Here is a 12,176-nt window from a genome sequence, read left to right as displayed (position 1 = left end):
CTGCAGAATGCACACACAGACGGACTGTTTGTCACCGAAGATTTCAACCATGCGAATCTCTGGGTCAGTGCTCCTTAAATTCCATCACTATGTGGACTTTGCAATGAGAGGGGCAAATGCACTGGATCTGGTTTACATGAACATTGCCGGCACGTACCAGGCAGAACCTTGCCCCCGTCTTGGCTACTCAAAATACAAATCGCTGTTATGCCAATTCCAGCATACAGACCGCTCGCCAGATGCTCCAAACCGGTTCTAAGGCAGGTTAAAACCTGGCCAGAAGAAGCCATCTCTGCTCTCCACGACCGTTTTGAGAGAACTGACTGGGACATGTTCAGGGAGGCTGTAACCAATGGCGACTGCACCAACTTAGAAGAATACACAGCATCAGTGACCAGATGCATCAACAAGTGCATCGATGATGTTACCGTCTCTAAGACCATCACCACTTGCCCCAACCAGAAGCTGTGGATTATTGTAGAGGTGTGAGCACACAACTGAGGACCCGAAATGCTGCCTTCAGAGCAGGTGACAGGACAGCCCTAAGAGTAGCGAGAGCCAAACTGTCTCCGGCCATGAGAGCAGCAAAGCATGCACACGCCCAGAGAATCCACAGCTACTTTCAGGACAACGGTGACACACCGTGCATGTGGCAAGGCATCCAGATCATCACAAACTACAGAACACCACCACTGACCTGTGACAATGATGCCTCCCTTCCAGATAGGCTGTACAGCTTCTATTCACGATTTGAGGTGCAGAACGGCATGGCAACGAGGAAGACCCTCCCTTCTCCCAACGACCAGGTGCTGTGTCTGAACACAGCCTATGTGAAAAGTCCTCAGTCAACCCACAGAAAGCTGCTGGACCAGGTGACATCCCTGGTCAAGTGCTCAGAGGATGTGCAGACCAGCTGGCAGATGTTCTCACTGACATCTTCAACATCTCCCTGAGCAACACCATCATTCCAAAGTGCTTCAAGACCACTACCATCGGCTATCACTAACGAGCAAGACTGTTCTCTTATTTCTGTACTCGCAGATGGCTGATGAGGCCAATCCTGGACTTGCATACGCAGTGGCAATGACAACACTGGGTAGTGGGCTCCGGGGGAAGAGAGTTGCTGTTAGTTGCTTGTTGCCCTTTCCTCCTCTCCCTCCTCCTGGATGCATCTCGGCATAGGCTTTCTTCATAGGTCTTCGTGCCTTCAGCCACCAAACGCCTCCAAACAGGGCGTTCTTTGGCTAGCCCCTCCCAGTTGTCAATGCCACATTTCTTTAGGTTGAACTTGAGATTGTTTTTGAAATGCTTGCGTTGGCCACCCCGTGGCCGCTGATCTTCTCAAAAGTTGGGAAAACAGAAGTTGCTTTGGTAGGCGATGATCAGGCATCCGTAGGATGTGCCCTCTTCAGGGCAACTGGTTGCGGACAATCATGGTTTTGATGCTTGTACTGTTGGCCTCTTCCAAGACACTAATGTCTGTCTGCTTGTCTTGCCAGCTGATATCCAAGATCTAATGAAGACAACGCTGATTGTACTTTTCCAAGCTTTTCAGATGACGCCTGTAAGTTGTCCAGGTCTCACTTGCATACAGCAGGGTCGGGATAACAACCACTTTGTAGACATGTACCTTGGTTTCAGGATTAAGGTCCTTTTCTTCAAAAACTCGTTTCTTGAGCCGCCCGAAAGCTGCATCGGCACAGCTTAGCCGGTGCTATACTTCCACATGAATGTCAGCAGTTTTTGATAGATGACTTCCGAGGTAGGGGAAAATGGGTGACATTTTCCAAGATTGCATCACCGATTACAAAGTTGTGGCTCCTCCGTGGCTACCTTTGGCAGCAGCTGAAACAGCATTTTGGTCTTCTTAATGTTCAGCTTCAGGCCAAGACTCTCATAGGCCTTTGTAAACACACTTAAGATGGTTTGGAGGTCATCTGCAAAGGCGGCGCACACAACATTGTCGTCTGCATACTGGAGCTCAATCACAGAGGTGGTAGATATCCTAGTCTCTGCCTTTAGTCTACTTAGGTGAAAGAGGTTTCCATCCATTCTGTAGACGATTTGGACGCCATCAAGATTCAAGATTAACTTGATTGTCTCACAAAGTGAGAAATTTGTTCTGGGCCATTCGCCCATGCTGCAGCCACAACACAGAACATACAATACAACACTATAACAAACATACAATAGATATGCGCATCCATATTATACAAGGTGCCTAAAAGTGCAAGAAACATTGTGAATTAAAAAGAATAAATAAATGAGAATGAATAAATAAACACCTAATAAGTGTAATAAAATGCTAAAATTCCAATAAGTAAAAATACTAACCTGTGCAAAACAAACAACCACAAGTCCTCTGTGCTCTGGTCTTATCTGACCTTGTTTACCAGCTTAATTGACACAGGAACAAACGAGTTTTTAAAATCTGTTCAGTCTGCAGTGAGGAACTCTAAACCTTCTACCAGATGGTAGCAGCTCATCCTCGCCATGTGTGATGGATCGCAGATAATCTTATTTGCTTGTTGCAGAGTGGCCTGTTCATAAATACTCTGAATGGAGAAGTGCTCTTTCACACCAATAATTTTTCCAGCAGCATGAATTAGCCGAAGCAGTTTGTTCTTTAGCTGCACAGAGAGGTTACCAAACCAAGTTGTGATACTATACCTGATCACACTTTCTAAGACTGCCTTATAAAAAAAAAAATCAACATAAATCTTTGATCAACACCATGAATTCTCAGACGACGAAGAAAATGCAACCGTTGCTGTAGTCTGCAACAGAGGCTGTTGAGGTGTGTGCTCCAGGTGAGTGCGTTGTCAATAAAGACACCCAGATATTTGTATGACTGCACCTGGGCAATGGCTTAATTGTGGATGACCATGGGCCTGTGGTCACCCACTCCTCAACAGTCGAACACCATTTCTTCCGTCTTATTCACATTCAGAATGAATGAGGTGGTTATCGTCGCACCACTCAACAAGCCTCTGAATTTCCAAAAAGTAGTCAGATATATCATGATTCAACAGTGATAAAATTGCAGTGTCGTCTGAGAACTTAATGATGTGATTGTTTGTATGAAAACTTCTACACGCATCTGTGTACAGAGTGAACAGAACCGGTGAACTCGCGCATCCCTGTGGTGCACCTGTGCTCAGAGTTTTATTTACAGATAAAGTTCCATTAACACTGACCCGCTGTCTGCGATTTGTTAAAAATGAAAAAATACCATTTAATAATAAAAGGTAATTTGCTTTCAACAATGTGAAGCATCACAAAAATGAAAACAGGGCAGGTGCAATCACACATCCTTGCTTGACTCCGGTAGTTATGTCGAAAGGCTCACTTTCAGATCCGTTCCTCGTCAGTATGGTGGCTTTCATGCCATCATGTAGTAGCCGAAGGATGCTTATGAATTTTGTAGGGCATCCAATTTTAGATCGGATACTCCACAGTGCTGGTCAGTTCACCATGTCAAAAGCCTTTGACAGATCTATAAAGGCCATATACAGTGGCCTGTTTTGTTCTTGGCATTTCTCTTGAAGCTGTCTAGCTGTGAATACCATATCCACTGTGCCTCTAGATTGTCTAAAGCCACAGTGTGACTCCAGAAGTATCCCTTCTGTGACTGGTAAGAGACAATTAGCCAGTATCCTAGCAATTGCAGGCAGAATCCTTGCTAGGAGCGAGATCCCTTGATAGTTTCCACAGATGGTCTTGTCCTCTTTCTTGAAAAGGGTGACAGTGAGGGCATCTCTGAAGTCTGCAGGAATTACCTCCTTTTCCCAGATCTTGATAATCAAGACATGGAGCTGTTGGGTTAGCACAGAGCCTCCATACTTAAATATCTCAGCGGGGATACCGTCAGGCCCAGTGGCTTCCTTGTTGTTGTTGATCTGACTGATGGCTTTCAGTAACTCCTCCAAGTTGGGAGTATTTACTAACTCTTCTCTCATGGGCAGTTGCAGGATGTGGTCAAACACTTTCTCTTCAACCGTGAAGTTCTGGTTCAGCAGATCTTGAAAATGCTCTTTCCAGCGACAGTTAATGGCGTCGTTACCGGTCAGGAGTTCGGATCAGTCTTTTGATCGCACTGAAAAAAAAAAGCACAAGTATCACCGGCATCCGCAAGACACTGAAGCTCATCTGCTTTCACATGCCACCACTTGTTCTTTAAGTCCCTGATCTTTCTCTGCACCTCCACCTTCAACCTACAGAACTTTTCTTTCTTACTGACATCCAGGGGATTGCTTTGCAAAACCTGGAAAGCTTTCCTCTTTTCCTCCATCATACAACATATCTCTGAGTCATTCTCATCAAACCAATCTTGGTGAATGCGCTTGTGTAAACCGATTGTTTTGCTACAAGCGTCACGGATAGCACTCTTCAGGGTGGACCAGTGCTCTTCATTGTTATCGGGATACTGGTCCTAAGAGATCTTATCTCGAAGGGAGACTGCTAACTTTGTTTGCCAGGGTCCTTCAGGCAGGCGACGGTCAATCTGCATCTACACAGCTTGCAGTTGAGCCTTCTTCTATGGACAATCTTGATGTCCATTATTGAGCAAATCAAGTGATGGTCCATCCAGCAGTCATCATCAGCACTAGTCATGGATCTTGTAAGCAGGGGTGGACAGTAACGAAGTACATTTACTGAGTACTGTACTCAAGTACACTCCATATCTATACTTGAGTATTTTTTTTTTTTTTGAAACTCATGACTAACTTCACTACATTTGGAAGACAAATATTGTACTTTTTACTCTACTACATTTCTATCAAGGCCCTCATTACTATGAAGCAACGTTGAAAGTGGATTTTTTTTTCTTTTCTAAAACGTGATTGGTTTATTCGCAGGTGACACTGAGACAACCTATCAGTAATCACTAGGGTCACGTCACATCCACAGACTGTATAAAATCAAGTTCAGTGATTTCTCCGCAGCGTTATTTAACATGATCAGTTGATAGTAGAATGGAAGGAGGCGGTTATTCTGGGGAATGAATGCACCCGTGGCCCATGAACCCATGTTTCAATTTTCTGAAAGGATTAAAGAGTCATTTCATTTTAAATGTTTGCGTTGTTTGCCTAAAATGAACCACATCACAGCCTACAAAAACTGGCCGTCTGACCTGCGGAAGCATATTGAGGTATATAAACATTTTATTCCAAGAGAAACCTTGCAACGAAGTTATCTGTGCTTTTAGAGCTAGTGATAATGTTGAAATAGCTATGCAGTCTGGTTAGTCAAATGACCTCCTATGGATTTTCCCGCCAAGTTGCCATAGCCTTGTCCACGGCTAATGTTAATACACAGCTAGTGAACTTGGACACTATTAGTTAGCATGTAAAAATGGAGTTACGCTAACATGAATAACGTTAACTTATCTGAAATCTTTTCAGAAATGTATGTTTTAGTATAATCTTGCCAAATAAACAATGTAGAAATCTTTCTTTTCTAGTAGCATTAGCTACCCAATATGATTTCAAGTTTGAAACGTTTGCTAGCATGTCAGGTGGAGCTTCACTAACTAGCTTAACGTTAAACCACCATGATTGCACAGCATGCGTTCATTTTGTGAATTCACATTTCTGTCTTTGGTAATGGTGTTAGGTTTTGTAAGCATTGTGGCAATAAAACAAGGACGTGCTGACAGAAAATGTACTTTTTAAAAATATTTAAGTTTTAAAAGTACTTCAGTACTTAAGTTAAAGTAAAAATTTGACTGGACAACTTTCACTTGTATCGGAGTAACATTTGATCAGTGGGATCTGTACTTTGACTCAAGTAATGAAGTTGGGTACTTTGTCCACCTCTGCTTGTACAGCCCCAATTCCAAAAAAGTTGGGACAAATTGTAAATAAAAACGGAATGCAATGATGTGGAAGTTTCAAAATTCCATATTTTATTCAGAATAGAACATAGATGACAAATCAAATGTTTAAACTGAGAAAATGTATCATTTAAAGAGAAAAATTAGGTGATTTTAAATTTCATAACAACAACAAATCTCAAAAAAGTTGGGACAAGGCCATGTTTACCACTGTGAGACATCCCCTTTTCTCTTTCCAACAGTCTGTAAAACATCTGGGGACTGAGGAGACAAGTTGCTCAAGTTTAGGGATAGGAATGTTAACCCATTCTTGTCTAATGTAGGATTCTAGTTGCTCAACTGTCTTAGGCCTTTTTTGTCGTATCATCCATTTTATGATGTGCCAAATGTTTTCTATGGGTGAAAAGATCTAGACTGCAGGCTGGCCAGTTCAGTACCCGGACCCTTCTTCTACGCAGCCATGATACTGTAATTGATGCAGTATGTGGTTTGGTGTTGTCATGTTGGAAAATGCAAGGTCTTCCCTGAAAGAGACGTCATCTGGATGGGAGCATATGCTGCTCTAGAACCTGGAAACACCTTTCAGCATTGATGGTGTCTTTCCAGATGTGTAAGCTGCCCATGCCACACGCACTAATGCAACCCCATACCATCAGAGATGCAGGCTTCTGAACTGAGCGCTGATAACTTGGGTCGTCCTTCTCCTCTTTAGTCCGAATGACACGGTGTCCCTGATTTCCATAAAGAACTTCAAATTTTGATTCGTCTGACCACAGAACAGTTTTCCACTTTGCCACAGTCCATTTTAAATGAGCCTTGGCCCTGAGAAGACGTCTGCGCTTCGGGACCACATTAAGATATGGCTTCTTCTTTGAACTAGAGTTTTAGCTGGCAACGGCGGATGGCACGGTGAATTGTGCTCACAGATAATGTTCTCTGGAAATATTCCTGAGCCCATTTTGTGATTTCCAATACAGAAGCATGCCTGTATGTGATGCAGTGCCGTCTAAGGGCCCAAAGATGACGGACACCCAGTATGGTTTTCCGGCCTTGACCCTTACGCACAGAGATTCTTCCAGATTCTCTGAATCTTTTGATGATATTATGCACTGTAGATGATGTGTTCAAACTCTTTGCAATTTTACACTGTCGAACTCCTTTCTGATATTGCTCCACTATTTGTCGGAGCAGAATTAGGGCGATTGGTGATCCTCTCCCCATCTTTACTTCTGAGAGCCGCTGCCACTCCAAGATGCTCTTTTTATACCCAGTCATGTTAATGACCTATTGCCAATTGACCTAATGAGTTGCAATTTGGTCCTCCAGCTGTTCCTTTTTTTATACCTTTAACTTTTCCAGCCTCTTATTGCCCCGTCCCAACTTTGAGATGTGTTGCTGTCATGAAATTTCAAATGAGCCAATATTTGGCATGAAGTTTCAAAATGTCTCACTTTCGACATTTGATATGTTGTCTATGTTCGATTGTTAATACAATATCAGTTTGAGATTTGTACATTATTGCATTCCGTTTTTATTTACAATTTGTACTTTGTCCCAACCATTTTGGAATCAGGGTTCTAAGAAGCACGCCGCTGCGATCATGGGATCTGACGATCACGTAGTCGATCATATGCCACTGCTTCGAACGAGGGTGTTGCCAGGATGTCTTGAATTTGTTCTTCTGCTGGAACAATGTGTTGGTGATAAGGTTGTGTTCCGTGCATTTGGTGAGAAGCATCAGGCTGTTGGAGTTCATATTCCCAACACCTTCTTTGCCAATTGTACCAGTCCAGAGCTCAGAATTCCGGCCGACCCTTGCGTTGAAATTGCCAAGCAATACCACCTTATGTTCTTTTGGGATTTTTGAGAGAAGAGAATCAAGCTCAGAATAGAACTTCTCTTTTACATGTTCTTCGTCACCTAGAGGAGGAGCACTAATTATGGTCAAGGACTGATTTTTGTTGAGCTTCACTTCGAGTGTCACAAGGTGCTCATTCATACCCACTGGAGAAACTAATAAGCTTTGCAAAAGGTCGTTCTTGATGGCAAAGCTTACACCGTGTATTCTATTCTCCTCTCCTGTGAAATGGTGCCCTTCCAAAAGAAGGTATAACCACCCCCCTCCTCCCTCAGCTGGCCCTCTTCAGCTCTTCTTGTTTCAGACAAGGCAGCAATGTCGATATTAAATCATCCCAATTCACGTGCTATGATGGCAGTGCGTCTTTCTGGTCTTTCACTGTTCTTGTTGTCCATCAAGGTCCGTATGTTCCAAATACCAAAAATTAAGCATTTCTGTTTCCGACCATGTAGAAGGTGACCCTGCTGGCCATGGTAGGCCAGCCAGGGGTTATCGAGGCAGGCTATTTTTGAGACACCTTTTCTAGCCCCTCCCCTAGCTGTGTAGGGTAAGCAGAGAGGTTCCTGAACAGGGCTGCTTAGTCGTGAATACAGTTCCCGAAATGCTCAACCATCTCAAAATCCTTAAGCAGAACAACTGAATCACGTATTCACCGCCTAGCATGCCGATTTGTGACTAGAAGCTTCCGGAGGTCACACGCCTACTCCCGTTGCTACTCCTCGGTCGCCGCAGGACTTAGTTAATGGGATTGGGAAGAGAAAGTAGAATAAGAGAATGCCTGTGCGTGAAAACTATCAATGTGGGGAGACTGCTGCACGACAGCCACCACACATACCTCGCAAAATGGGGGGTTGTAGCCAATGGCAAGGAGAACCAAGACGATCGGGAGTCACCATTTGCTGCAGCTCTCATCCGCCATTGCAGCCAACAGAGTTGCTCCCCATCTATTGCCTGCGCCGCCATTGGGGTCTTGGGCCAGAACTGCTGCCGAGTTGACCGACAGGACTGCCATGTTGCCAGAACTGCTGCCAGGTTGACCAAACAGAACCGTCGAGGGGTGTGAAGTGAACCAGGCCGTATCCCTGGCCAAGGGAGGCCGAGGGTGTGCCAACACTTGCTCAAGGTGTCTACCCAGGCTAGTGGAGGACAGGAGGTGCCTTACATCTCCATTCTAGACTGGCTCCAAGCAAGGTCTAGCCACTGCCCAACACTACCATCATGCCCATGCTGAAGAAGTATTCAGTGTCCTGCCTCAATGACCAAACTGAGCACTAGAACCCCCCCAGCGCTGTGTGCTCAGTCCACTGCTGTTCACTCTACTTATTCATGACTGTGCAGCAATGCACATTTCAAATAATATTAATTTTGCTGATGACATGACTGTAGTAGGTCGCATCAGTAAGAAGGATGAGTCAATATACAGAGAAGAGGTGCAACGACTATCAGACTGGTGCAGAGTCAACAACCTGTCTCTGAACGTGGAGACAGAGTTGGTGACTTCAGAAAAACATGGATAAGAAGAAGAGGAAGAAGTCGTCATCTTTGTCACATGCACACTCAAGCACAGTGAAATTCATCCTCTGCATTTAACCCATCTGAAGCAGTGAACACATGCGCGCACTCACACACCCAGAGCAGCAGACAGCCATACTACAGTGCCTGGGGAGCAGTAAGGGGTTAAGTACCTTGCTCAAGGGCACTTCAGCCCAAGGCTGCCCCATGTTAACCTAACTGCATGTCTTTGAACTGTGGGGGAAACCGGAGCACCCAGAAGAAACCCACGCAGACACAGGGAGAACATGCAAACTCCACACAGAAAGGCCCCCCATTGGTCACTGGGCTTGAACTCAGAACCTTCTTGCTGTGAGGTGACCGTGCTAACCACTACACAACCGTGCCACACCAGATGACCACTCTCCGCTGTACACGGACAGCTCACTCGTGGAGAACGTCAAGAACACCAAATTCCTTGGTGTTCATCTGGCAGAGAACCTCACCTGGTCTCTCAACACCAGCTCCATAGCCAAGAAAGCCCAGCAGCATCCCCATTTCCTACATGGGAGATGGGTTTTCTTCAGCCCATCACCCATCCTCACAATATTCTATAGTGGGACGACTGAGAACATTCTAAGCAGCTGCATCACAGTCTGGTTTGGGAATTGCTCCGTCTCGGATAGCAAGACCCTACAGCAGATTGTAAGGACAGCTGAAAAGATCACTGGAGTCTCTCTTCCCTCCATCACAGACAATTACACCACACGCTGCATCCAGAAAGCTACCAGCATTGTGGATGACTCCACACACCCCTCACACTATCTTTTCACTCTTCTGCCATTTGGAAAAAGATACTGAAGCATTCGGGCCTTCACAGCCAGGCTCTGTAACAGTTTCTTTCCACATGCCATCAGACTCCTCAACTCTGAGGGACTGGACTGATACACACAGACTGTTCATCACACCATTCCCACTGCAGTCTCTGAACAGTGAACAATAATGCATGCAGGTTTTTTTTTTTTTTTAAACAAACAGTTGTCACAGTTTGGTTCAAAACTGTGACAAAAATGGGATACAACACAAGAGATAGCATATAGAAAAAGATTAGTTATTTACAAAAAAAAATATGTTGATCTACAAAAATAAAGGTAAATCAATCCAAAATCAAAACTGCCTCTGCTGTCGTCTGGTCTGCTGGCAATGCAGACGTCCCCCAGACAGATCATGCAGGCAGGTGAGCGGAGAGAGAGACCAACTGCAGTAGACTGAGATTTAAAGACAGGCTACAATGGGCCCAGGTGTAGCTCAATCAGCTGATGGGTGGCCACTCTGCACAACCCTGCAACACACACTCCAGACAAAGACAGGGACACCTAGTGACCCGGTGGAACACTGCAGCCCACAGGGGAACAGTCACACAGGCACCATGCCAGAGGGGCTGTGAGAAGCATTGTAAAAATTGTCACACAAACACCATGTTTACACCCATTTATTTCTTTTTACATATACTACTTCAAAACGCACACTCAACTTTCTATACATCATCAGTGACAGCTACTGGCCAGCAATGTACCGTCTTTGTTCTAGTTGTCGTTTTTGCACCGTCCTTGTTGTCTGCAGTTTATGTTGTATGTACTTTATAATATGCAATGTTTGCACTCACTGCATTATTGCACTACGTTCTATTTGTAGTCCTGTGATGTTTAATGTAGTACCATGGTCTTGGAGAAACATTGTTTCGCTTTAACTGTACTGTACCAACTGTATATGGTTGAAATGACAAAAGCCTTGACCTTGACCCCCTCCCCATCTTTACTTCTGAGAGACTCAGCCTCTCTGGGATGCTCCTTTTATACCCCATCATGTTACTGATCTGTTGCCAATTAACCAAATTAGTTCTTTTTTTTGTTTGTTTATTTTTTTTTTTTAGCATTACACAACTTTTCCAGTCTTTTGTTGCCCCATCCCAACTCTTCTGAAACGTGTTGCGGACATGAAATTCAAAATGGGCATATATTTTTCAAAAAAAAAAAAAAAAATTCTCAGTTTCAACATTTGATATGTTGTATTTGTACTATTTTCAATGAAATATAGGGTTTCCATGATTTGCAAATCTTCGCATTATGTTTTTATTTGTTTTGCAGTGTCCCAACTTCTTTGGAATTGGGGTTGTACACACTTCCATTTTAACATTCTTTCTTTCTTGCAATTTCTTGTTTGAAAAGATATTCGTTAACAGTTTTAGGCCACAGTACTAAGCCCTTTCCTTTTTTCATATGAATGTTGTTCGAGGAAAGCCAAATGCTTTTGCACATAATACTATGAAGTATAGCTGATTGCAAAATTACGCACCTCATCATCTTCAAGCTTCACTGCATGTTCTTCCTCATCACGAAAGGCCTGTGTAGGTTCAGCTGACAGAGGGTGACTCCTCCAATCTCTGTGGTAGCTACAACTCTGGCAGTCCTGTGTGACCGTAAACAGCTTCTCATTGCCCTCAATGGTAATAATACAGCACTCTTTGTGACAAAGCCAGCAGAACTGGAAGAGCTCCAGCAAACACTGTGTGCTCACCATTACCTCACTGCTCCTGAAGACAGAAGAGGAGAAGAAGAGATTTTCTCCACCATTTCTATTAAAATGCCTCCATTGTTGTCTGTGGATACTCTACAAAATCTGAAAAGGTTTGATGTTACATTCTGAAACTGGAAGAGACTGAAACTAGGTCACACGTCATGAAGCGACACAAAATGGCCCATAAGAGGGCATGAGAAGTTCTCCATGTGCAGGTTTCCTCAGGGTTCTCTGGTTTCCTCCTACAGTCCAAAGACATGGGGGTTAGGTCAACTGGCTACTCTAAATTGCCCATAGGTGCAAATGTGAATGGTTGGTTGTCTCTGTTAGCCCTGCAACAGACTGGCAACCTGCTCAGGATGTACCCCACCTCTCGCACAAAGCCAGTTGGGATTGGCTCCAGCTTCTGCCATC

The 12,176-nt window shown here is 44.2% G+C and overlaps 1 protein-coding gene across 2 annotated transcripts in view; it reads right to left on the bottom strand.

The window, feature by feature from the left end:
• LOC132881781 (zinc finger protein ZFP2-like) overlaps positions 1–12,176 on the bottom strand; it is a 36,671-nt gene that overhangs the window by 8,141 nt on the left and 16,354 nt on the right. For both annotated transcript variants that reach the window (XM_060914663.1, XM_060914672.1), the window contains exon 4: positions 11,541–11,778. In XM_060914663.1, the coding sequence (XP_060770646.1) occupies positions 11,541–11,778 (238 nt within the window). The remainder of the gene's footprint in view (positions 1–11,540; positions 11,779–12,176) is intronic.

This window comes from Neoarius graeffei, chromosome 1 (genome assembly GCF_027579695.1).
Source record: "Neoarius graeffei isolate fNeoGra1 chromosome 1, fNeoGra1.pri, whole genome shotgun sequence".
Taxonomy (NCBI): domain Eukaryota; kingdom Metazoa; phylum Chordata; class Actinopteri; order Siluriformes; family Ariidae; genus Neoarius; species Neoarius graeffei.
Note: the sequence above shows the minus strand (reverse complement) of the source record. Positions and strands in the feature narration are given on the sequence as shown.